The following is a 27,719-nucleotide window of genomic DNA, read 5'->3' as shown; positions in this document are numbered from 1 at the left end:
TCTCCTGGCAACCTCCAAACCCAGACTTGTCCATCAGATCGCCAGATGGAAAAGCGTGATTCATTACTCCAGAGAACGCGTCTCCACTGCTCTAGAGTCCAGTGGCGATGTGCTTTACACCACTGCATCCGACGCTTTGCATTGGTGATGTATGGCTTAGATGCAGCTGCTCGGCCATGGAAACCCATTCCATGAAGCTCTCTGCGTACTGTACGTGGGCTAATTTGAAGGTCACATGAAGTTTGGAGCTCTGTAGCAACTGACTGTGCAGAAAGTCGGCGACCTCTTTGCACTATGCGCTTCAGCATCCGCTGACCCCTCTCTGTCAGTTTATGTGGCCTACCACTTCGTGGCTGAGGTGCTGTTGTTCCCAAACTCTTCCATTTTCTTATAATAAAGCTGACAGTTGACTTTGGAATATTTAGGAGCAAGGAAATTTCACGGATTTGTTGCACAGGTGGCATCCTATGACAGTTCCACTCTGGTAATCACTGAGTTCCTGAGAGCAGCCCATTCTTTCACAAATGTTTGTAGAAACAGTCTCCATGCCTAAGTGCTTGATTTTATACACCTGTGGCCGGGCCAAGTGGTTAGGACGCCTGATTCTGATCATTTGGATGGGTGGTCAAATACTTTTGGCAATATAGTGTATTTGCATACATAGGGGAAAAAATCAGACACAAAAGCTCATTTTGAACTCACATGGCAGCACCAGAGAAACTTGGGGTCCTTAATTAGAGCCTGCTCCGTGAGTTTCTTATGAAATAGCTCATAGACTTCAGAGTCAAGACACTCGCGGAGCTGAAGCATTAGAGACAAAAAAATTCATAAAACTGCAGCCAGATGCATAACCCAGAGTATAAAAAGGCATTAAGCTCTGCTATTGTAGTTACTGTATCAACTATTAACATTAACACTAGCTTCAATCTTGAAAGAATTGGTTTCCCTTATTGAGAAGAATCGCTAACAGCTTTTGCAAAGGGACTTCAACAACAATGGTGGGTGCTGATGATGAAGAATCTCCATTGCTTACTTGTTGATACTCTGTGTAGCAGAGATGACTAGAGCCACATTCAATCTACACAGATCCATGTACATGAATCAGGCATAACATTATGACCACTGGCAGGTGAATTGAATATTTATTATACCTTTGTCATGGCAATTGAGGTATTTTAGGCAACAGATTAGAGGGAGTTTGAGTCACTGGGTCTGATAAAAAAGATGTTAGAATACACCGTGCATTGCAATTTGTTAATAGAGTATGCCGTGATGGCGTGTAGCCTCTTTAAAAGTGACCAGGCAGCCTCTCACAAAGGTAATTGGATATATGTGCAGAATAAGTTTAAGTTATTGACTTGGCCTCCAAATCCCCAAGATCACAATCCAATTAAGCATCTGTTGGATGTGCAGGATAAACATGTGTGATGCATGGAGACCCCACCATGCAACTTAAAGGACTTACAACTCAGAGGATCTGCTGCTCACATCTTGGGGCCAGATAGCACAGCTAACCCTCAGGGGCTTAGAGTAGGTCCTACTTAATGGTTCATGGTTGTGTTTTCAGGGGGGGTAACCAAACAATACTCAACTGGTGGTCATAATGTTATTCCTTATGTTGGGGTCCAGGGTTCTGTGTTGTGTGTCTGGTTTTTCCTGCAGGGGGCATGGAGGGGCCAATAGTTGCAACAGCTGGCGCTGCAGGCAGGCGCACCTGTCGGCAATCTCCATCAGGCCACCTATTTAAGGAGGGAGTGCCTGTCTGCCAGCGTTGAAGAGTTTTTCTGGCTTCCCTGCTTGTTTGAGGTCTCCATGCCATCCTGCTGTACTAGAGAACACGCAGAACCTGACTCCTGTGTTGGCTCTGCACTGGAGCTCTCTGTGCACCCCGGAAGATCGGATGAGTGCTCCCCTGCGGTCCAGGAGGACTGCCAGTTTGATTTGTTTGGTTAAAAACTAGTTTTTGGACTTTTTATCACTTCATTTTTGCCTGCTTTCGGGTCCTGTAACAACCCAAACCCTAACACTTTATCTGTATATATGTACAGATGATTAAAAACCACAGTCTTCACAGAGGAGAACTGTGATGCTTTGGTGGGTAATTATGCTCTCCATGGGTTTGTACCATCTACCTTAACTGATATGATTCTCTTACCTGGATGTCTAGTGTGGAAAAATAGCTGTTGAGATGCTCAGGGTCATTAATGTCAGGCTCCCAGCAGACAGGACACACCATGTCTCTTATGTGTTTGTCCCTCACTACTATGGTAAAGTGTTGCTGGAAACAGTCACAGCACACGGAACACTGGCATGATGTCAGAGACTGCATCTGCAAGGACAACAACAATGGCAATAACATGAGACTAGTGGTGTAATTATGTTTCTAGGCACTTGGTAACAAACAAAGGTAAATTCTGTGATTTACAGCATTCCATGATTTCTTGCATGAATTATTATGTAGGGCAAGATCTTCAACACCAAAAATGTTGACGTAGAAATAGAGTAAAATCAGGCAAGATGAAACGCATGAAATAACTGAGCAGTCACATTAGATCACACAGAACTGCTAGATGGCAACATTATTGGCAACACTGAACATCCGATAATTACTGCTTTAGTCAATCACTAATTTCAGTCAAGGTGTCCCAAAAATCGCAGAAAATTAATTGTTGTCATCACTTAATTTTTATCATGTGATTATAACTCATACTGAACACACTTATCTCTCAAACAGTGATGAATAAATACAAATGGAAGAGGCTAACAAGACAAATGTCTGAACATTTTACTGAGAACCGATTATAGCACACAACTTTCTGGACAATGTACATCCATTAATCCTCTACAATCAATCATTTGATTTGGGTTTTATCTATCAAGTAGTAGTGTGAACCTCTCCTCTTCCTCTTACTTTTACCTTTTTAGTGTCCATTCTATAATTACATTATCATATTAGACTGTTAATATACTACTGCCTCTCTACCACTTGAGTACTCCTAATTTTTGTTCTACTAAATACAGTAAATATATTATTTCCCCAAATTGTTCTTTGACCAAATACCATAATTTCTGGACTACAGAGCGCACCTGATTAAAAGCCGCATAATCTAATTTTAGAAAGAAAATCAATTTTGTACTTATACAAGCCGCACCGGATTTTAAGCCGCAGGTATCCCACGTAGTAATATGAAGAATTAGATCGAAAACATTCAGTACCGGTAGATGTTTTTATTACCGTAAGAGACGAGTCACTGATGAGTGACAAACAGACAGGTAAGAAACAACAGCCACTCTTTTCACTTGTAAGTTTATACAGAGACCTTAAATCCAATTTTCATCACGTTAGGATTTTTAAACTTTTCTTTTAATTTAATCCGCTTAGCAACATAAATATATTGTACCGGTAAATACTTTTTTTCCTAACAGTGTCTGTAATGCAGCTACCTTGAAATATACGTTTGTATTAGCTACACACAAATTACGTTGCGATTGCTTTTGCCTTCCGTCTGATTTGTACAGCGGAAACACTGCGGCCGCCTGCTCTCTGTGTGTTGACCCATTCTTCCAGAACGTTTTCAAGCTCGGGCCACCTTCTATGTTTACATCTAAAAGCTTTTGTCATCTTTTTGCTTTGGATCAGTTCTTCAGGCGGGCGTCTCCACCTTCTCGCTATTGATTACCGTAATGTATCCCAAGATTACGCGCGGCAGCTCAATTTCCTTCTTCAACCGCCAGAGTGATCGCTTTTAACTTAAAAGCCGCATCATATGCTTTTCTTCTAGTATTTTCCATGTTGATGAGGGTTAGTAAAAATGACTGATTCACAATAGTTGTGATAGTGCGCCACGAAAACATAAAAAAGGAGCAACTTAAAGTCCGGAAATTACGGTAATCAATAAATTCCAAGCATTATTACTTGATGTGTCATGCTTTGATGATGCAGAGTGTGAAAAACCCACCTTACTGTGGGGGAAGATGGAGAGACAGATGGGACACTCTTTTGTTAGCACTCTCTTGATGAACTCCCTGTCATGGGACTCTCGTACAGCCTGCACCACATCTTCAAGTGAGTAGGGTGCGTTTTCCTCCAGTAGGAGTGACAATGCTAATTCGCAGCGACCCCAGCTGGGAAGATCATATACCGCTAATAACCGCCGGCAAATGTGCTGTGAAAGACATAGTGCGTGAGCAGTTGGTTCCCAAGAAAGACAGAATTACAACCACAACCAGCTTAACATTTGGAAAGGCCTATTATCACACCAAGGACACAATATATCGGGATATATGGGGAGAGGGGTTGCTTTTGAAGTTGCTTTTTGAAGGCAGATGCACCTGCGGTCTATTTTCAATCTACCGTTCCATTTAAGGGCAGAACTCCCGTCTGCCAGTGTCGGAGTGTTTTTGTCCTCATCGTGAAACCCTGACTTCTGTGGCTTGACTATTTTGTGAGTTTTCCTAGTGGACTTGTTTTGGACTCAGTCGAGGTCTCTGCGCCTCTCTGTGAATGCGGACCGAACTGTTCTTGTTCACTTTTCGGACACCATTCTCCACTGCGTGTTGCCTGCTTTCGGGTCCTCATACAACCGTGCTTAACAGCTGCAGTCAAATAACGTTTTGCATGTTCGTTCATAGTACACTAGCACGTATGCAGTTGGGTTATTGAAGTGAAGTGCCAGCATTGGCCATGAATGTGAACGGTGCACAAATGTAGGTGAATTAAGCAAAATGTTGGGCTCTGAAAAAAAGGTCTCTGAAAGGAGGGAGAAGGTGGTGATTCACGTGAATCAATGAAATCAAATCAATCTTTATTTCTATAGCGTCTGTTACAATCAAAATTGTTTCTAGGCGCTTTACAGAATCCCTGGGCCTGAACCACAACAAGAGGTGGCTGACACCGAAATACTACTTCCCAAATTATCCTTAATGAGAGACTGCATACTGTAGCTTTAGTTACAGATATCCTTCTGTTTTAAGTTTCTCTCTTTTTTTAAGTTACATATATCATGTAACTGCAAAGGATAGTGCAGCATTAAGCACTGTCACCTCACAGCAAAAAGGTTCTGGATTGAAATCCCACCAGGGGCCAAGGGCTTTTCTGTGTGTACTTTACATGTTCTCCCATGCCCACGTGCGTTTCCTCTGGGTAGTTTGGGGTCTTCGCTAGACTTTAAATTGACTTTACAACAGTGACTTTAAATTGAACGTTAGTGTCAATGAGAATGTGAATATTGTAAGCCTGGGAAAGGTAGGGCTTACCTGCTTGTCTGGGTGATGGATGTCTACAGGAGGATCAGGTTTGTCACTCCAGATACGTTTGTGGAAGCCTTCCAGAAGGGGTCGCTGCAGCAAGACGAGGGCCCCACGTACCTCACCACCACTTTGCCTTAAAACCTCATGACACTGTGCCTCATCACAGAAGCCCAGATCAGAGAGTTCCTTCACCTATGAAGAGAGTCGAGAGAAAAATTCAATTTGATTTGCTTCAGCGGAACTTTATCTGAGAACTCTCTCTTTAGAAGCTCAATTCTGAAAACAACTAAAATGCTGTAGGACTGGACAGCATAGCATAGCAGTCTTATAGGACCTAATTTTGTCATGGGATTGTAAGAAAGCTGCTTAAATTGTAGGATCCTCTGTAATCAGATAGTTAAAACAATAAACAATTGGAGGTCTATCTCTGCTATGTTAAATAAAGTAGGGAAAAGATGTTTTGCACAACATGTCTCACTTTTGCCAGTCTTTCTCTTAGAGCCTGTCTTGTAGCTCTCTCTACATCACTTCCTTCCACCAGCCATGCTTGCTTGGCCTCAGCTCTGGACAGGTTGACCACACTGTCTGATTGTGCAGGGTCCAACTTTTTTACTGGATCTTCAGCAGAACCACAGAACCGCTTCTGGATTAGAAGGAAAGGTGTCATTGCCACAGTATACTATTGCTGTGATGGATTCAAGGTGTTAACTCTATCTAAATTCAATTCAGGTATTAGGTGAGTAATATAATACTGTTTAGAAGCAGCCAGTTACTAAAAATTCATCTGCATTAAATTCTGACAATTTTCTTTAATTTAACTTGTAATTAGGTCACAATGAAACAATGTTGAGGGAAATACTGACTTTGTGCTCTGTTGTGATCTTTCCTGATGTTGCAACCAATGTTCTTATCTGGTCTAACAGCAGAGGAAACTCCACCTTTAACCATTTGAAGGGCAGATTGATCCTGTCGCCTGTTACCCTTATACTCATGTACACCTCCTCTGGACTCATTCCTTTTTTCTCTCCTTCCTGACAAACAGAAAACTCATTAGACAACAGACCCACAATGGAATTTCGATTCATGAAGAAATGTTAAAGAAAGACACTTGCTCTGATGAGCTGAATAAGCTTCAGGCCATCCTCCTTTATCTGCCTCTGCCGGCAGCTGTCTTGGGCTTCAGAAGCCAGTTCTTTGGGTTTTAGTGGCAGAGCAGGGACCCGTCTGACAGGAGAGGGGGGGCTCAGCTTCACAGGCAGGGGAGCAGGTTCTGGACGAGCTAGGTCACACATCTCACACATTGTTGAAGGAGAGTAGTTCAGATAGGTACAGAACTGACAGACCCACTGTGCACAAGAAAACAAGACAGAGAGAGATGGACACTATTATACTAAAATAGGGACTTAGACCTCACACCGTCTCTATTAATCCTCAAACAATCCTAGAAGGTTGTGAGGACCAGTCAAAATGTCCTCAGATTCCCAAAGTGTCCTCATTGCTAGTAAAATATGTATTTGGGTGCTAAATATGCAGCGATCACAAGAACACAAACACACTCACGCACAGACACCCACAGACACATTAAAGAGCCAAACATCCAGTCATTTTTCCTCTGACCATGAATTAAAGTGAAGATGCTGACTCTGCCTATTATTCAGGAACACACCTCCCACTAAATTTGATGCGTAATTCACCAAAATTAATATGACAATATGTCCTGTGAAATTTCATGTTCAATTACACACTGCACACTTTCCATCCAACAATTTACTGTTCTAAACAGTCAAAATAATTGTGTCACATAAAGCTACCTTTCATTGTATTTGATGTCTCATAGATGAGCATTTTTTCAGGGTCTACTCTAAAATGGATTCGTTCAGAATAAACTTCTTGTCAGGGGTGGACTGACGTGATATTATCAGTCATTGAGCCAAACATCCATGGTCTTCAATGGGGCAGCAGGGAATTGTTTTATTCAGTGCAGTGAAATGAGATGCTCATTGGAGAGATGCTGCACTGGGCTTCTGCGTGATCATTGGAGGATCCGTCTAAAGGCTATTTTCCCGGCGAGGGGCTTGTAAGAGGAGTCCAAAGACAGCTCATTTAAATGGCGATTTTCTCCCAGTTCCATTGTAATAAATTGTTGATGAGACCAATTATACAGACCTATTATTATAGTTTCTGGCTTAATTGAGCTGCATTAGTTTGTTCATTCATCCATAGTGTGGTATCAAGGCAGACAGCAGGCTGCCCATTATGGCAGACTATACTAGTATTGTCTCCATGATTTATCTATGTGTAATTTGAAATTGTCTGTCTTTTATATGGCTTTTTTTTTTTTACTTCATTTTCCTATTTTTAATCATTTCTGAAAAGAATTTTGGAGTTTTTTGAAAATCAATCTAGAAATAAAATGTAGTAATATTAATGAATGGCATGTCAACAGATATTAAGGAATTATTTATTTCAAATACACATAACTTTGACAATAGTCCTGCCAAAATATTCATATTTTATAAGAAAAGAGAAAAATCCATAGAAGCTCAATATTTCAAATATTCACTACTTTGGGGTTCCCAGTTTCTGGGAACTTTGTTGCTGGGGCGTGGTGGAGCCATTGATCAGCCACAGTTGGCGCCGCAGGCAGATGCACCTGCGGTCTATTTTCAATCTACCGTTCCATTTAAGGGCAGAACTCCCGTCTGCCAGTGTCGGAGTGTTTTTGTCCTCATCGTGAAACCCTGACTTCTGTGGCTTGACTATTTTGTGAGTTTTCCTAGTGGACTTGTTTTGGACTCAGTCGAGGTCTCTGCGCCTCTCTGTGAATGCGGACCGAACTGTTCTTGTTCACTTTTCGGACACCATTCTCCACTGCGTGTTGCCTGCTTTCGGGTCCTCATACAACCGTGCTTAACAGCTGCAGTCAAATAACGTTTTGCATGTTCGTTCATAGTACACTAGCACGTATGCAGTTGGGTTATTGAAGTGAAGTGCCAGCATTGGCCATGAATGTGAACGGTGCACAAATGTAGGTGAATTAAGCAAAATGTTGGGCTCTGAAAAAAAGGTCTGAAAGGAGGGAGAAGGTGGTGATTCACGTGAATCAATGAAATCAAATCAATCTTTATTTCTATAGCGTCTGTTACAATCAAAATTGTTTCTAGGCGCTTTACAGAATCCCTGGGCCTGAACCACAACAAGACACACTGGCAAGGAAAAACTCCCCTTTAACGGGAATGAAACCTTGAGCAGGACCGGGCTCATGTAGGGCGACCCTCCTGCTGATGGCGGGATGGGTAGAGAGAGAGGAGAAGGGGCATGACAGGCAGAGGAGAGAACAGGCAAATATCATAGAGATACATTAATAGTACAGGCTGCTGGTATAAGAGTAGAGTGGGTCAGCAGGTTCAGAGGTCGGCAGACCAGCATACTGCTATAAAGGCGGCTAGACCTGTTGAATTAGGCATGTCCAATCCCAGTTTTCTGATCTACCAGGAGATCAACATACACAGAGGGTGTGTGACCTCATGCTATACTGCAGATCACATATCTTAAAAAAATTAATTTAGCTTTAATGCTGTACTTCTCTTCTTCCGCTTAACCCCTTTTGGGGTCACGGGGAGGGTACACAATGGGCAAAGGTTGGGTCTATTCAAGTTTCATCAGTTCATCATATGTGAGCATTTGTCGGTTTGGTACCTTGCTCAAAGTGCTCAAGGTGAACGATGCTTTTTCTAACCAACACAAAGTTTTCATCTTTGTTTGCAGATGCTCAAGTGTGTTCTTACTCCTTAGATTGCTTCCAACCGTTCTGCTGTCAGCTGTGAAGCAATACATACCATGGGATTTCTCTTTAAAACCCTGTGCTCTGGCATGAAAAGACTTGTGGGCATGACAGGCACTCCTCTGCTTGCAAGGTTCACTGCTCAGAATGGTTTGAAGGAGAGAACCACTAATCCCTTAGAAAAAATGATTTACCAAATATTCCTGCCTTCGTGCTTCCACAGCCACCATTCCTGTGCAGTTCAGGATGGTACAGCTGTGAGAATAATTATTCTATTTTTATTATTGCTTAAATGCATCTGCTTGTCTGACAGCTTCAGAAATGGCTTCATTTCATTACTTGAGTCAGTTGGTTTCCTCCAACAGATAAACCAACCAACTCATAGCTTGAACCACACCCTAGATCTAGTCCTGACTTATGGTGTTGAGGTAGAACATGTGTCAGTGTTCCCTCAGAACCCACTCCTGTCAGATCATTCATTGATCACTTTTACATTTATGATTAAGGATTCTTCAATGCTCAGAACACAGTCTTACTATAGCAGATGTCTTTCAGATAATGCTGTAGCTAAGTTTAAGGAAGCAATCCCTGCGTTGATCCCAGGACCACTGTGTGTTTCCCCAGGGATCAATCATTATAATCTTAGTCCTGCAGGGGTTGACTCTATTGCTGAAAGTGCAGCAGGCTCACTGAGAATCACGCTTGATTCTGTTGTCCCCCTGAAAAAGAAAAAAGTAAATCAGAGGAGGTGTGCCCCCTGGTATTATTCACATATCAGGACCCTCAAGCAGAAAGTGCGAAGACTAGGAAGGAAGTGGTATTCTTGTAAAATAGACAGCTATCATGTAGCCTGGAAAGACTTATTAGTTTACAAATAGGCCCTGTCAGGGAAGTCACGTGATCGGCTGGACAAGATGGCTGCCTAGGCTTACTGCTCTCTGCCCGGCGTTGTCAAACTGTTAAGTAATTCGTAGCTACAGGTTTCTAGCTCGACATTTTGGGGTAGTACAAAACATATGCCTCTGATGTCCTCCAAGAAAAAAATCCCCAGCGTCTCTCGAGACACTGACGTCGACGCAATTGCCGAGTACATGATGCAGAAGCAACGCGAGTACCTGGAGCCGCGGCTTTCCGAAATCCAACAACTGGGGAAAGACAACGATGTGAAGCTAAGTGCCATTCAAGCTGAGCTAACTACGCTCACGACTGCCCTCAATGCCATTAAATCCGACGTAGACTCACTGAAAACTACTGTCGGAAGTAATTGTCGCAAAGTGGACAAGCACGACCGGGCTTTGCAGGCCATAGACTTTAAGCTAGCCGACATGGAAGACAGGAGTAGAAGCTGCAACATCCGTGTCATTGGCTTGGATGAAGGGCTTGAGGGCTCTAGCGCTACCCAGTTTATTTCACAGTCTCTCCCTAAGTGGTTCCCCACGCTTGGCGACACCCGGATTGAGATCATGAGTGCACGCAGAATCTACAGCGACGGTGCCCGCACTCGTGGTGCTACTCGCACCCTGATTTTCAGCGTGCTTCGCTACTCTTCCCGCCTAGCCATTCTACGTGCTGCCAAGAAGGATCCCCTCTCCATCAACGGTCGGAAGGTTCGCTTTTCTCCAGATTACAGCAACTTCACTGTCAGGCGCCGTCAAAGTTTTCAACGAGCTATGGATACAGCTCGAGCTAAAGGTTTGGACTTTTTTCTGCTCTACCCGGCCACTCTCAAAATTAAAGACGGTGCCCAGTTCAAGGCCTTCACGTCGCCGAAAGAAGCGGAAGACTTTTTGGACGCCGGTGCAACCCACGAACCCAGTGGCTCCGGTACAGAATAACATTGCTTCATTGCCGTAATACACAGCTCATTCTCGAGTATTATTGTTACGAGACCGAGCTCTACTTCGTTTTTCACCGGAATTGACTGCACCGATCTCATATCGGTTGGTATACTGGCTTCGATTGGTGTTTACTCTTGTTACTTTGGTTCCAGAGCTACTTTGTCCCGAGATAGGTGCCCTGCACCTGCTCTGTACGTATCTCAATGTTAATTTGTAAATGAGCACAACGTTATTGTTCGCTTATGGTGTGTGTGTGTATATATATATAAGCTACTTCACTTCCATTAGGAGTGGTAGATTTCTTTATCTTATTTTTTCTGACTTGTTTTTGACGCTGTTGGCGCGATTTGAGTGAACATCTAAATACTAGTCTTACTGTATGCTACAATCATTTCTATTATTGTACTGCCGGGCTGGGCCTTCTACCCTGGCTGCCCCATATCCAATATGATCACAGGCCTACTTAACTATTTGCCTTTTGTATGCATGTTTATTGTGTTTTCTTTTTTCTTTTATTTTTGTGTTTTATATTTTATTTTACATATTCTTTTTGTTCTGTTTTTGTTTTATCCATATTGTTTAATGAGGGACCCTTTCTCAAATACACTTGTGATTGCACTATTAATGGAGGAGGACTATGGTAACATTTTCTCTTTGTTTGTGCCTAGAGCTTTTTTCTTAGAACATGGGTGATCTTAACATTTTAGTATGGAACTGTGGTGGATTGAATGCTCCCCATAAGCGTACTAGCACTCTTACTCTGCTTAAAAGAAAAAACATTGACATAGCACTGCTGCAGGAGACACACCTGCTGAAGGCTGACATGGGTCGTTTTGCAGACAGATTTTTTCACACTATAGCATTTTCCTCTGCAGACACAAAAACTAAGGGTGTGGCCATTGTTGTGAGACGTAGTTTGCCTGTAAAAATTGCAACATCCTGGGCTGATGAATCGGGTAGAGTTGCGATAGCTCAGATAGAAGTCCACTCAAGGAAGATAGCCCTTATATCTCTATATGCCCCTAATGATTTCAGAAAAGATTTTTATAATTTAATCACAACAAAAATGCTAGAATTGACAGATTACTCTTTCATTGTAGGAGCGGATTTTAATGCAGTATGGGACCCAGTTTCTGATAGATCTAGCGCATCTAGCATCGGGAGGCCAGTCTATGGCCACGAATGCTTTAAAATCTTGGGCTAATAACTTGGGCCTGATGGACATTTGGCGGTTAGTCAATCCCACCACCAGAGATTATACTTTTTTCTCTGGCCGCCACAAATCTTCTTTTAGGATAGACTACCTTTTCGCTTCTCCACAACTATTTCAACTTGTCAATACTGCAACCTTACTCCCAATAGCTCTTTCAGACCACAAGGGTGTCTTCTGCTCTGTAACTTTGAATTACGTCTCCAAACGCGCTGTTAGATGGCGCTTCAATACCTCATTACTTAAAAATGAAGAGTACACCAAACAATTTGTTTCAGGCCTCAAAGAATTTCTCAACTTCAATGTTGGTTCTGTGGAGGACCCCAGAATCCTTTGGGATGCTATCAAAGGCTTTATTAGAAGCAATACTATTTTATTTAGCTCCAATGCACGAAAATCAAGATCCCTTCATTTACAAAATCTTGAACTAGAATTTACCAGGTTGGACTCCATTTTGCAATCCAATTTTACAGAACCAGTTGCTCTACAACGCACAATAATTAAAAAGGAAATCAACAACATTTTGAAACAACAATCCGAATTTCAAATTCACAGGACCAGACAAAAATATTATTTTCATGGTGCCAGATCGAGCCATCTCCTGGCTATGAGAATCAGAGCTAATGACCATTTTGCAGACATCCCTGCCATTAAACTGGCAGATGGCAACATTAGCACTGATCCTAAACAGATAAATTGCACATTCCGAACTTTTTATTCTGAGCTATATAAAACAGAGGTGTCCTTGGATAAAATTCAATGTGACAGATTTTTAAATCAATTATGTTTACCCCAACTATCAGGAACTGACTCCTCTCACTTAGAAAGACCAATTCTCCTGGAAGAACTTGGAAAAGCTGCAAAAACAATGCAGAAAGGGAAATCACCAGGCATTGATGGCATCCCTCCTGAATTTTACGTTACTTTCTGGGAACATTTGGGCCCATTTCTTTTAGATATGATTGTGTTCTCGATTGAAAGGGGTGGATTTTCGAGGGATGTTAACACAGCCCTCATTTCCCTACTGCTGAAAAAGGATAAAGACCCCACTGATTGCTCAAGCTACCGTCCACTCAGCCTCCTAAACTCTGACTTGAAGATTTTTGCTAAACTCCTTGCTCGCCGTCTTGAACGTTACATGCCGTCGCTGGTCAACCCTGACCAGGTAGGTTTCATAAAGTCACGTTTGGCAACTGATAATGTTAGGCGTCTTCTTCACATTATTGAGGCAGCAACAGACAACAAAACACCTATGTCTGTACTCTCGCTGGATGCCATGAAAGCTTTTGACCGTCTAGAGTGGCCATTCTTGTGGTCTGTCTTAGAGACAATGGGCTTTGGCAAGAATTTTATTGGAATGATTAAGACGCTTTATTCAAATCCTTCCGCTCAGGTTTTGACTGGTCAAATGTATTCTTCTCTTTTCTCAGTTTCCAGGTCCTCACGCCAGGGCTGCCCGCTCAGCCCTGCATTATTTGTACTTTCTCTGGAGCCTCTAGCTGAAGCAATTCGTCAATCTAATTTGATTTTGCCTATCTCTGTCTGCAACACCCAACATCAGCTGTCGCTATATGCGGATGATGTCTTAGTTTTCTTAGAAAATCCAGCTCAATCTGCACCACACCTACTGGCTATTTGTGAAGAGTTTGGGAATTTGTCAGGGTTTAAAATTAATTGGTCCAAATCTGCTCTCTTACATCTCAATGAGGCTGCTAAATCTTCTGTTCTTCCAATCAACATCCCCATAGTACCACACTTTACATATTTAGGAATTGAAATATTCCCCTCTCTAAACCAGATCACTAAATATAATTACTCTGTAGTTCTAAACAAAACATTAAGGGATTTGGACCGGTGGGTTGATCTTCCTATGTCTATCCGTGCCCGTGTCTCTGTCATCAAAATGAACATCTTGCCTAGAATTAACTTTGTTAGCTCTATGATTCCCCTCCCTCCTCCATCTGACCATTGGAGTAAGCTCCAATCTGCAACCACCAAATTTATATGGAACAAAAAGCGCCCTCGTCTGAAAATGTCCATCCTGCAGAGAAGGAGGGAGGATGGAGGTTTGGTGGTACCTGACTTTAAGCTATATTTCTGGTCATTTGTGCTTAGGCCCTTACTCTCCTGGTTTAATCCTGATTGTTCTGTCTCCTGGCATACGCTAGAAAGCAATGCAGTTCAACCATGGACTCTTCAGGATGTTCTCTTCAGCAACATTTCTAAAAAACAGTGTCAATTACGTTTTGGCCCCCTAATTTCTTACCTTGTATCGACATGGAGACAAGTTGAGACACACTGTCGTCTGGCCTGTAAATGGCACCCCTTTTCCCCAATTTTCAACAATAATGGGATTTTAACAGGAGGACGGCCTATTGCTGCTCCTCAATGGCAACAGAGGGGTGTTTGCTATCTTAAGGATATCTGCAATGACTCTGGGTTACTCTCTTTCAATGATATTAGGGTGGCTTTTGACTTGCCAAATTCCTCTTTTTTCTTTTACTTACAACTAAGATCAGCACTTAAAGCACAAGGTGTGCCCCTGCAGTGCTCTTTACCTACCCACCCATTAAGAGACTTGTTTACTAAACATAAAGGAGCTAAGGGCGTAGTCTCTAAACTATACTGTTTTTTGCAAAGGGACCCAGCCTCACTCCCCATCGAGAGAATTTGGAAAAAAGATTGTCCTGACCTTGCTCAGCAGTTTGATTGGAATGTGGTCTGGTCCAGTATAACGGAAGCATCCCGCAACCCAGACCATCAACATATCCACTTTGCATAGAACATACCTTACCCCTGTTAAACTTCATCATATGAAAATTACCAATGACCCATATTGTACACTATGCTCTCTGAAAGCTCTAGGCACTTACATCCATATGTTTTGGGACTGCCCTCCCGTCCAAAGTTTCTGGAAGAATGTTGCTGCTAAGTTGTCTGCCCTGACACATGTAGTGGTGCCTGTAACTATACCTGTTTTGATCTTAGATGATCTTTCAGTTCTTAAGATTTCCAAACTAAAAAAAAGACTAATTTTTGCTGGATTAACGGCAGCAAAAAAAATGATTGCAACTCGTTGGAAAACACCTCACTCTCTGACCACCCGATCTTGGGTATTGTCCCTGCTCGATGTCATTTACATGGAGCTTTCAACTGCTCGGATTAACTGCGCAAATGAAACTACAATCAATATATGGCGTACCGCCGCTGAGTCTTTGAGTAGCATGACATAAAATCTTATCTCCTCTAGCTCTTCTAATATAGTTCCATTGCCGTTTCCCCCTTTTTTTTAAGTGCAATTCCCTCCATTTTTGTCAATGTGTGATTTTTTTATTTATTTATTTATTTATTTATTTATTTATTTTTGTGTCCTGTCTTTCTTTCTTTATATACATATTTTAATTTTATTTATTTATTTTAATTTCTGTAGTGTCTCTATTGTATTTTGTCCTATGGCATGTTCTTGGCCTTAGGCTTGTTCCTTCTGTATTGTATTTTTTGCCTTTACTTGAAAATAAAAAAATTTGATCATAAAAAAAAAAAAGGCCCTGTCAGGTTAGAACAGCTTATTTTTCTTCTTTAAATGAGGAAAATAAGAACAACCCCAGGTTTCTTTTCAGCACTGTGGCCAAATTAACCAAGAGTCACAGTGTTTTAGATCCAGGTATCCCTTCTTCCCTTAGTGGTGAAGACTTCATGAGCTTCTTCACTGATAAAGTTCTAGCTATCAGAGAAAAAGCTAACCAGGCCATCCCAACAACTGGACTATCACCAGATGTGCTGACTGTGGGAACATACAGGTTCTCCAACGAGCCCTTAAACTCCTTCACTCTTATCTATTTTTCTTATCAGATCAATTGTTCTTTAGTGACAGGTCATGTACCCCGGTCCTACAAGGTGGCAGTGATTAAGCCGTTGCTTAAAAAACCATCACTGGATCCGGATGTGTTAGCAAATTATAGGCCGATATCCAACCTTCCTTTTATCTCTAAAATTCTTGAGAAGGTGGTGGTGACTAAGTTACTGGAGCACCTGCAGAGAAACAGCCTGTTTGAGATGTTTCAGTCAGGCTTTAGAGCTCATCACAGCACAGAAACAGCACTTCTTAAAGTTACCAATGATCTTCTTATAACTTCAGATCATGGACTGGTTTCTATGTTGGTTCTGCTGGACCTCAGTGCTGCTTTTGATAGTTGATCACAGCATCCTTTACAGAGACTGGAACATGTGATTGGGATTAAAGGGACAGCACTAGACTGGTTTAGATAGTATTTATCTGACAGATTCCAGTTTCCTCATGTCCATGGTGTTCCATCCTCATACAGTAGGGTTAGCCATGGAGTTCCACAAGGTTCTGTAATTGGACCAATCGTTTTCACCTTGTACATGCTTCCCTTAGGAAACATTATTTGGCAGCATGGAATAAATCTTCATTGTTATGCTGATGACACTCAGCTATATTTATCCATGAAACCAGAGGAGACAGAGAAGTTAGACCTAAAGTCTTGGATGTCTTCAAATTTCCTCCTCCTTAACTCAAGATAAACTGAGGTCATGGTGTTTGGTCCTGAAACTCTCAGGGATAGATTAGATCACATGATCACTCTAGATGCTACCTCATTAACATCTAGTCCAGAGGTGCCCCCACTTTTTCATCATGCGAGCTACTTTTCAAATGACCAAGTCAAGAAGATCTACCAACTATAAATTTGCAAAACATACATTTATTCATAAATATATTGAGAATTCAATCCATATATGTTGGTGTACCTCGCATAACTACATGAATCCATATTGCTCAATACAAATCTGCATTTTTTTAGCATGCGTGCTACTTACAAAATGATCTAGCCACCACAAAAATGCAAAACATCTAATTATTTTCAAAAGTACTGAGGATTCTTTGTATGTACAATGTTTGTTGATGTACCTTTCATAACCGAATGAGCCAATATTGCAAAACACACATAATAATTAACTAATTGGCTTAAAATCAGAGGTAATTAGCTGAATAGTTTAGCGCCATTGTTTGCACATGAGCGGTGACCTAAAGGTCAACTAAGTAACGGGACTGCTGATAGGCTGACATCGTAAGTTCTGCTGCACTTAGCGCCGTTGTTTGCGCTTGATTTGTCACCTGAATGTCAAATTCAGTTGTCATCTAACTGGCTGCCCTGTATATCAATCAAGTGACGGGATGAATGATAGGCTGATATTTTTTAATGTCACGCCGTGATCGACCAATACTACCTCTGCGATCAACCGGTAGATTGCAATCAACGTAATGAGCACCCCTGATCTAGTCTCTCTGTGAGGAATCTTGGAGTAATTTTTGATCAAAATCTCTCCTTCAACTCACACATTAAAATAGTCTCTAGAAGTGCCTTTTTTCACCTGAGGAACATCACAAAGATTAGGAAACTACTGACGTGGCATGATGCTGAAAAGTTAGTCCATGCATTTGTTACTTCCAGGCTGGACTATTGTAATTCTTTATTATCAGGGTGTCCAAACAACTCTTTAAGAAGATCCAGGTGATCCAAAATGCTGCAGCCAGAGTTCTGACAGGTATTGACAAAAGAGATCACATTACTCCTGTACTGGCATCTCTTCATTGGCTGCCCATTAAATTTAGAATAACTTTTAAAATACTTCTTCTGACCTACAAGGTCCTCAGAGGCCTAGCTCCATCCTACCTGGAGGAGCTAGTGACACCTTACCAGCCCAATAGACCGCTCCACTCTCAGAACGCTGGTCTATTTGTGGTTCCCAGAGTCTCTAGGAGTAGAATGGGGGGCCGAGCATTTAGCTACCAGGCCCCCCTGCTGTGGAACCAGCTCCCTGTCCAGGTACGGGAGGCTGACTCCATCTCTACTTTTAAAATTAGGCTTAAAACCTACCTCTTTGAAAAAGCTTCCGTTCCGTTCCGTTTTCTCCCGCTTATCCGGATCCGGGTCGCGAGGGCAGCAGCTTCGGGAGGGATGCCCAGACAGCCCTCTCCCAGGCCACTTCCATCAGCTCCTCCGGGGGGACCCCCAGCCGCTCCCAAGCCAGGCGAGAGATGTAATCTCTCCACCTAGTCCTGGGCCGGCCACGAGGCCGCCTCCCGGTGGGACATGTCCGGAACACTTCTAAAGGGAGGCGTCCGGATGGAATCCTAGCCAGATGCCCGAGCCACCCCAATTGACTCCTCTCTATGTGGAGAAGCAGCGGTTCTACTCCAAGCTCCTCCCGGATGTCCGAGCTTCTCACCCTATCTCTAAGGCTGAGCCCGGCCACCCTGCGGAGGAAACTCATTTCAGCCGCTTGTATCCGTGATCTTGTTCTTTCGGTCATCACCCAATGTTGATGGCCATAGGTGAGGACTGGGACGTAGATCGAACGGATCAGTTGAGCGCCCGCATCACTGCTGACGCCGCTCCGATCCGCCTGTCGATCTCACGTTCCATCCTACCCTCACTCGTGAACAAGATCCCAAGATACTTGAACTCCTCCACCTGGGGCAGGACCTCCTCCCCAACCCGGAGAAGGCACTCTACCTTTTTCGGAGCGAGGACCATGGACTCTAACTTGGATGTGCTGATCCGCATCCCTGCCGCTTCACACTCAGTTGCGAACCGCCCCAGCATATGTTGGAGGTCCCTGTTCGATCTCGCCAGAAGAACCACATCATCCGCAAAAAGCAGCAACGAGATCTTCCGCCCACCGAACTCAACACCCTCCACTCCCCGGCTGCGCCTTGAAATTCTGTCCATAAAAATTATGAACAGAACCGATGACAAAGGGTAGCCCTGGTGGAGTCCAACCCCTACTGGGAACGAGTCCGACTTACAACCGGCTATCCGGACCAAGCTCCTGCTCCTTCGGTATAGGGACTGGATGGCCCTTATCAAGGGACCTTCCACCCCAAACTCTCAGAGCACCCCCCACAGAATGCTCCTGGGGACCCGGTCATAAGCCTTTTCCAAGTCCACAAAGCACATGTGGACTGGTTGGGCAAACTCCCAACTCCCCTCAAGCACCCCAGCAAGGGTAAAGAGCTGATCCATGGTTCCACGACCAGGGCGAAACCCACATTGTTCCTCCTCGATCAGAGGTTCGACTATCAGTCTAATCCTCTTTTCCAGCACCCTGGCATAGACTTTCCCAGGAAGGCTGAGGAGTGTGATCCCCCTATAGTTGGAACACACCCTCTGGTCCCCACTCTTGAAAATAGGGACACCCCCCCGGCCTGCCAGTCCAAGGGCACTGCCCCCGATGTCCACGCAATGTTGCAGAGGCATGTCAACCAGGACAGCCCTACAACATCCTTAAGATACCCCGGGCGGATCTCATCCGCTCCCGGAGCTCCACCGCCAGGCAGCTGTTTCACTATTTCGGCAACTTCCGCTCCGGAAATTGGATGGCCCACCTCCTGGTCATCCGACTCTGTTCCACCTTGAGGATACGTGTTGGTAGGATTGAGGAGCTCCTGGAAGTATTCCTTCCACCGCCGGATAATTGCGCCAGGAAACGTCAGCAGCTCCCCACGCAGACCTAACACGGTGTGGGCGAGTTGCCGCCTGCCACCCCTAAGGTGCCGAACAGTTTGCCAGAATCTTCTCGGAGCAGACCGAAAGTCTTCCTCAATAGCCTCACCGAACTCCTCCCATGCCCGCGTTTTTGTCTCCGTAACTGTCGCGGCCGCAACCCGCTTAGCCAAACTGTACCAGTCAGCTGCTTCCGGAGACCCACAGACCAGCCATGACGTGTAGGCCTCTTTCTTCAGCCTGATGGCTCCTCTCACCTCTGGTGTCCACCATCGGGTACGGGGATTACCGCCACGACCAGCACCAGCGGCCTTGCAGCCACAGCTTGCGACAGCCACCTCGACAATGGTGGAGCGGAACATGGCCCATTCTGACTCAATGTCCCCTACCGCCCTCGGAACATGATCAAAGCTCTGTCGGAGGTGGGAGTTGAAGACCAGCCTGACGGGTTCCTCCACCAAGCGCTCCCAACAGACCCTCACTAAGCGTTTGGGCCTGCCAGGTCCGCGCGGTGCCCCCCCCCCCCCGCCATCTGATCCAACTCACCTCTGGTAGTGCTCATCTCTTCACCTGAGTGTCCAAAACATATGGCCGCAGATCAGCTGACACAACTAAAAGTCAATCATTGACCTACGGCCCAGGCCGTCATGGTGCCAAGAGCACCGATGAACAACCTTATGTTCGAACATAGTGTTAGTTATGGCCAAACTGCGACTAGTACAGAAGTCCAATAACTGAACACCACTCTGGTTCTGATCGGGCAGACCGTTCCTCCCAATTACGCCTTTCCAGGTCACACTGTCGTCGCCCACGTGAGCATTGAAGTCTCCCAGCAGCACGATGGTCCGTCCTAGATCCTCCAAAAAGTGCGGGTACTCTGAACTATTATTTGGTGCATACGCACAAACAACCGTCAGAACCCGTTCCCCGAGCCGAAGGCGCAGGGAGGCAACCCTTTCGCTCAACCGCGAGAACCGCAACGTCGAACTAGAGAATCTAGGGGCAAGCAAAAAGCCCACCCCAGCTCTTCGTCTCTCACCCTGAGCAACTCCAGCGTAGAAGAGTGTCCAACCCCCCTCAAGGACTTGGGTTCCTTTGAGGAGGGTGTCCAGTATTTAAAAGGCTGAAACACCTGATGAGTCAAAGGGCATACTGCTGATGATGTGTCCAGAAAGTTAAATCTTTCCAAGGTCATACGTATTCCCCCCCTTTCACAACAAGGTATTCCTCATGTGAGTGCGTACCATCTACTGGCACAATGGATGTTTCTAACAACTCATCCAGTGTTTACTGATTCTGAATATCTGGACTTGTCCAGTGACTGTTGTGAAAGGGCAGCTGACAACACAGAAAACTCTGTGTGACAGTTTGGAGAGACAGCTGACTGGAGGGAATAGACCCCAATGGGGCTGTCATGGGCTAGCTACCCATGCCGGCAGTCTCCGATGCTGTGTCAGCTTGTTGGAGGCACCCGCCAAGTGCTACAGAAAATCAACAGAGGAACATACCCCCAGAGCCTGCGAGAGCGGGGGCGCAAGATGGCTCAGTGATTGACAACACGGTTACAGACCCAGGAATGGAAACGACTTTGAGCAAGAACACTACACATGAGAGATCTACAACAGCAGCAGGCCAAACACTTCAGGTGTGCCTCTGTGGCTGGAACAAAATAACAACTCCAAAATAACAAAATCCACCAAGGAAAGAGAGGGTGCTTGAGGCAGCAGAAACAGGGGCCTCGCATTGACCAGTAGTTCTTACGAAGTAGTGACTCAAATAAGTCAAGTGAAACACAGCGACAGGATGAAAACAGAGCAGAGCATCAGCACCTCTGAAGCTGAGGAAGAAAGCACAAGCACAAGAATGCCGGTGGAGAAACCCACACAGTCACAGAGACCTTCTAGAGAAAAGACCCTAGAGTACAGACTAAGGATGAAATGGCCCAAAGCTGTTGAAAAGTAAAAGTGGGAAACTGTCAACAACGACCTGACATAAATCCTGGAGCAGCAGGTAGGAATGGCGGAGGTAAACCTGGAAAGGCTGGGTAACATCATTTATCACTATGGAGTAGAGCGCTTTGGAGTTCAGCTAAGGAGAAGTGACAAAGCAACAACTGGGCCAGCCAAATCAAGGAGGCAGCAGGAGATTGAGAGGCTGGTGAAAGAGCGAAGGCAGCTGAGGAAACAATGGAAAAAAGCATCGGATGCCGAGAGAGAGGGTCTTCAGCTTCTTCAAGGAGAGATCAAAACTCGTTTGGCAACCTTGCGTAAAGCTGAGGACTTGAAGAAGCTTCTTAAGAAGTAGGAACGCACAAGAACTCCCTTCAAGTTTGTAAAGGACCTCTTCGCTCCGGAAAGTAGAACCCTGAAGGCCACAAGGCAGGAAGTGGAAGAATACATGGAAAAGGTCCACCAGGACACAAAAAGGCACGAACAGCTAACTATTCCATATGACATCCCACCTATTCAACCTCCTGAAGTCAACTTGGAGACGGGTCCTCCAAAATGGAAGGAAGTAGAGGAGACAATAAGGCGGCCAAGGTCAGCATCGGCCCCTGAACGCACCAGATGTCTTGCGTTATCTTTGGAGGCTAATGAGGGTCGTGTGGCAGAAGGGACTAATACCTAAGGCATGGCGAAGGGCTGGAGGTATGCTAATTCCCAAGGAGAAGGATGCGACAGCTATTAGTCAATTCCGGCCAATCTGCCTTCTCAACGTTGAGGCGGAAATCTTTTTCAGTATAATAGCAAAGAGACTGTCCAGCTACCTGGCATTCCTGGGTTCTCTGGTTGCTTAGAGCATACCAGTATGATTTGGCATCAGATACAAGCAGCGAAGAGGGATAAAAGAGACCTCCACGTCATTTTTCTTGCCCTAGCCAATGCCTTTAGTTCAGTTCCTCATAACCTCCTTTGGGAATCCTTCACCTTCTTTCATGTTCCATCATCTATCACTTCTCTGGTAAAGGCCTATTTTACAGACTTGCAACTGTGTTTTACAACAGGTAAGTTCATAACATCATGGCAGCGGGTAGAGGTAGGCATAATGGCCGGCTGTACAATATCACCCCTGGCCTTTACAATGGCCATGGAGGTCATCATCAGGGCTTCAAGGTGGGTGGTGGGGGGTGAGCGGACTACAGATGGAATCCGCCTTCCACCTATTCGAGCATACATGGATGACATGACCACTTTGACCACTACGGCAGCATGTACCAGCCGACTACTTGGGAAACTGCAGGAGAACATCAAGTGGGCCCGGATGAAAATAAAACCCAGCAAATCCAGAAGCATCTCAATAGTCAAGGGTGAACTAAAAAATGTGAAGTTCCTCATTGGTGATGACCCAATACCAACGGTGTCTGAACAGCCAGTCAAAAGCCTGGGCAGATGGTACAACGCAAGTCTCAAGGATAAAGACCAAGTGCAGCATCTAAAGCAGGACATTACCAATAGCCTTAAAATCATCAACAAGACCCCTCTACCAGGGAAGCTTAAACTATGGTGCTTGCAGTTTGGACTTCTTCCTCAGGTGATGTGGCCACTCACTATGTATGAGGTCCCAATGACAACCGTGGAGAAAATGGAATGAACTGTGACATCATATGTCAAGAAATGGCTTGGTGTCCCACGCTGTTTGACTAACATCAGCCTCTATGGCAAAGGAGTTCTTGAACTACCCATCACAAGTCTTACCGAAGAATACAAATGTTCTAAGGTGAGACTCCAGATGACGCTAAAGGATTCCAGAGACCAGATTACCAGTAATGCTGTTCCACCTCTGGTAACTGGACGGAAGTGGGCACCAGCTGAAGCGGTGCAGCATGCTGTATCAGCTCTAGGGCACAATGACATAGTGGGGCATGTCCAACGGGGAAGAGGAGTCTTGCACCAAGTAAACCAACGTGGCGCAAGGCAACAACATCAGAGAGGAGGAGAATGGTGGTTACGGAGGTTCGTCGACAAGAGGAAGCTGAAAGAAGTGCGAAAGCTGTCTCACTTGCTAAGCAGGGACAATGGATGAACTGGAATGTCCTTGAGAGGAGAAAAATCGGCTGGAGGGATCTCTGGGAAATGGAGGCAAACAACATCAGCTTTATCATTAAAGCTACCTACGATGTGCTCCCATCCCCAAAGAATCTACACCATTGGTATGGGGAAGACCCAACCTGTGTCCTCTGCCCAACTCCAGCGACTCTTAAGCACATACTGACTGGCTGTAAAACTAGTCTTACACGAAGTTGCTACACTTGGAGGCACAATCAAGTTCTTAAGATTTTGGCAGCTGCTCTGGAAAGAAATAGGACATTCATCAACTCATTACCCTCCAGTGCATCCAGGTCTAGCAAGGCACCAACATTTGTTCAAGAGGGCAAAAAAAAACCAAAGCTCTCTTCCAGTCAGATCTGAAGAAGGACAGTTAGCCATGGCTCGGGACTGGAAGATGCTTGTTGATATTGGCCAGCAGTTAACATTTCCACTGGAGATCGCAGCCACAACCCTTAGGCCAGACTTGGTCCTTTGGTCTTCTTCACTGAAGTCTGTATACATCATAGAACTTACAGTTCCTTGGGAGAGTTCAGCAGAAGAGGCCTACGAGCGAAAGAAATTGCGCTACACAGAACTGGCTGCAGAGGCACAACGGCGAGGATGGAATCCAAGAGTCTATCCGGTTGAAGTTGGATGCAGAGGGTTTGTGGCTTCTTCCTTTATCAAGCTGCTAAAGGTTCTTTGGCGTCTGTGGGCAGGCCCTGCAGCAGACGATAAGATGAGTCTCTGAAGCGGCTGAAAGAAAAAGTCAGTGGATATGGAACCCTTTCTGGGCTCATGGAACATCAATATAAACAATTCCAGGTATGCGGCCAGCGCAGGTGCTGGCCACTGGAGGTATGCTGGTTCAGGGAGTTGGACGCCCCTGCCTTGCAGAGCCCCATGGGCTATCCCATATCATTGGCAAACGGCTGAAACTGGTTTCACTCCGTTTTGCTCCTGGCTACTGTGTGACCAGGTTGACGTATGACTAGGCAAGGGACACAAGTTTCAGGCTTTTTCAGACTGTAGCTGGCCACCTTTGAGGAGACTGTCCAGTATTTAAAAGGCCAAAACACCTGATGAGTCAAAGGGCATACTGCTGATGATGTGTCCAGAAAGTTAAATCTTTCCAAGGTCATACGTACTCCCCCCCTTTCACAACAAGGTATACCTCATGTGAGTGCGTACCATCTACTGGCACAATGGATGTTTCTAACAACTCATCCAATGTTTACTGATTCTGCTGCTATAGGCCAAGGCTGCCGGGGTCCAGAAACATGATCATCTGACAGGCTTCTGTCACCCCACTGGGAAATGGTCTCCTCTCCTCTCCTCTCCTCTCCTCTCCTCTCCTCTCCTCTCCTCTCCTCTCCTCTCCTCTCCTCTCCTCTCCTCCTCATCATGTAGGCTAGTGATGTTATTTCTTATTTCCCCCGCCCTTCTGTAATTATCTACAGGTATCGCCGCCTTCAGAGCTGCATACTGACCTCCGACCCTGCTGACCCACTCAACCTGACCCTACCGGCAACCTACTTTACTAAATATAATGTATTTCTGTATATACTCTGTGGATTATTTGTGCCTATTCTCTCCTCTACCTCTGCTCTCCTCTTGTCTCGTCTCGTCTCCCCTCCTCTCCTACCTATTCTCTCCTCTACCTGTCCTCCCCCTTCTCCTCTCTCTCTACCCAGCCGGCCATCAGCAGGAGGGTCCCCCTACATGAGTCTGGTCCTGCTCAAGGTTTCTTTCTGTTAAAGGGGAGTTTTTCCTTGCCACTGTTGCTTGTCTGGGGTTAGGCCCTGGGATTCTGGAAAGTGCCTAGAAACAATTTTGATTGTAAAAGACGCTATATAAATAAAAATTAATTGATTGATTGATTGATTGCTTGATTGATTGACTTGAGCAGATGGAGGAGGAACAGAGGGTTTCCCCTTTTCCAAGAATTGACTCACTTGTCTAGCCTACCAAAGCTACTAAGAAACTGTTTATGCATGCGACACTGAAACTGGATATAAATTAAAGGAGGAGACTTGCAGCAGAACATCAGAGCAATGGAGGGTGTTCGTGAATGAACTGCTGCTTGCTCTTCCTTACAAGGTTTGCCCGTGTGTCTGTGTCTTTTGTTAATTCACGCAGTTATTTTGAGCAGAGTTGTGTCATTTCAACTCTAACAACAGCTAATCTGCTTAGTGTGCTGGCTAACAAAGTGGGTATAAAGAAGGTCTTCTCATCAGAAACCTTTGTCAGTGCTGTCACCCGATGTGTGGGGATGCTTCTGCTACAATGACATGAGTTTCATTTAGTTTCTAAACATCCACATTAGGCAGAGTAGTAAAGAACCAACAACTGGGAATGATGTAAGGTTTCCTAGCTTCTCGGAGAAATTAATTTTCTGTTATGGTCACTTCGGAGCTCTTATTTGTCATTTTCATACAACTAGTTGAAACCGTATTGATGGGAGCTCAACATTTTTGTATTCAGTCTAGTCAGTCTACCAAGCCTACATTTATTTGGATCAAAATCTTATAACGCCAAATAACATCTGTGCTGCAGTTGTCAACAGAAGAAGCCAGCCAGATACAGATACAGTTTATCAGCTGATCATGTAAAACTTGTGCCAGATCCACTGAGAACAGTTCAAACCTTTCTCGAAACTCATTTAGTTATTGCTGTTTACACAGGTTCCATGGTAATGTCCTCCTCCATGACATGATTAATGAAGCAGGCACACAGATGCTTTTGTCTATGCTGAAAAGGACCAGAAAACAATATGCAGTGCAGGGTTGACACTGTAGCATTTACATCAAGTAACAGCTCACATACCAGAATGCTGCCTCTTGGGATAAATGCAAAAAACCATATTGCCAACAGACATGCGTCTGCTTAATCTGTCTTTTTCTCCATTGTGCTTCTCTAAACCCCAAATCCTCTAAATTTGCTCACACACACAGAAAAATAACTGACCTGGCTGTCAGGGTCACCCGGCATGCCCAGTACTGGAGCTGGTGGTCTGGGTGGATTGGCAGGCTTGTGTGATGGTGTGGCTGGAGGGCGCGTGGCCAAACGTGGTCTTTCACACACCTCACACAAAATGCTGCTGGCGGCATTCACCATTGTGCAGCTCTTACAATGCCAATCTAAGAAAAGCAGAACATACAAAGACAAAGACAGATAAAAAATAGTCCTCTCTAACAAATTGCAATAATTGTATTGTTACAGTTAAAGCAAACAACAGTGTTAATATTAATAAATGCATTTTTTATATACTATAATCTCAGTAGTGAAAATGAAGTTGGAAATGTGAAGATGTCCATTATTTAGCACACCCGGGACAAACACAATACAACTGGAATCAACCAATCAACCAATCAATCAATCAAGCAAAAAAACTGGTAAAAACTGGTAAATAAGTTTCTGTTAATGAAAAAGGAGATATTGTCAATTTTGACACATGAAAAAACCAACTCCTCCATCTTTACAGTGGGATTAGGAATCCATGGTCTAATAGCTTAATAAAATTTGAGCTGATTTTTAAATCAAGGTGAAAATGCAGAGACTTTAAGGTAAGGAGTGCAGAATGACAATGGTATCTGACAAACCCGGTTTAGGTTGAGATTCATCAGCTTTAGTGTTGAATGAATCAATGCGAGGGAGCTCACATTCCTCACACAGCACATCCTGTAGAGAGTTGACTTTTAGACAGTGAAGGCAACACCAGGTGGAGGAACTGCAAAAGAGAAAGAGGAAACAGTAAATAAAGTGATATCATGGACAAGACAGACTCGTAGCTTCAGAAAATTCAACTGTTAGTGTTTTTAAAGACATTTTCCCTCTTATTGAAGAAGCTTCTTCAGTTCTAAATTAACTGGTAGAAATCCCAGAGTTCTATACTGTGCTGGTTTACTAAATGCAATTGTTACTTGTTAGTGGTAATTTGCATTATGAAATGGGTGGATCATCATGTAATGTTGGGTAACGATTGTAAAACTTTCTGGGGAGGGACCCTCCAGGACAACATTGTAAATGGCTGGAAACTGGTGTTGATCCATAAGCCTTCTCCTCTGTTCAGTGAAGAGT

General features: G+C 44.3%; 1 protein-coding gene across 7 annotated transcripts in view; it reads right to left on the bottom strand.

Moving 5' to 3' along the window:
- Nucleotides 1-27,719, bottom strand: part of LOC130539291 (E3 ubiquitin-protein ligase RNF31) — a 51,541-nt gene that overhangs the window by 6,101 nt on the left and 17,721 nt on the right. For 6 of the 7 annotated variants that reach the window (XM_057057532.1, XM_057057530.1, XM_057057528.1 and 3 more), the window contains 9 exons: nucleotides 27,242-27,369; nucleotides 26,607-26,779; nucleotides 6,359-6,596; nucleotides 6,114-6,277; nucleotides 5,729-5,893; nucleotides 5,257-5,442; nucleotides 3,960-4,166; nucleotides 2,156-2,329; nucleotides 703-801 (listed from right to left, as the gene is read on the bottom strand). In XM_057057532.1, the coding sequence (XP_056913512.1) occupies nucleotides 703-801; nucleotides 2,156-2,329; nucleotides 3,960-4,166; nucleotides 5,257-5,442; nucleotides 5,729-5,893; nucleotides 6,114-6,277; nucleotides 6,359-6,596; nucleotides 26,607-26,779; nucleotides 27,242-27,369 (1,534 nt within the window). The remainder of the gene's footprint in view (nucleotides 1-702; nucleotides 802-2,155; nucleotides 2,330-3,959; nucleotides 4,167-5,256; nucleotides 5,443-5,728; nucleotides 5,894-6,113; nucleotides 6,278-6,358; nucleotides 6,597-26,606; nucleotides 26,780-27,241; nucleotides 27,370-27,719) is intronic. The other variant, XM_057057529.1, reaches the window with a different exon arrangement.

This window comes from Takifugu flavidus, chromosome 15 (genome assembly GCF_003711565.1).
Source record: "Takifugu flavidus isolate HTHZ2018 chromosome 15, ASM371156v2, whole genome shotgun sequence".
Lineage (NCBI taxonomy): Eukaryota > Metazoa > Chordata > Actinopteri > Tetraodontiformes > Tetraodontidae > Takifugu > Takifugu flavidus.
The sequence above is the reverse complement of the archived record's forward strand: the minus strand, read 5'-3'. Positions and strand labels throughout refer to the sequence as shown.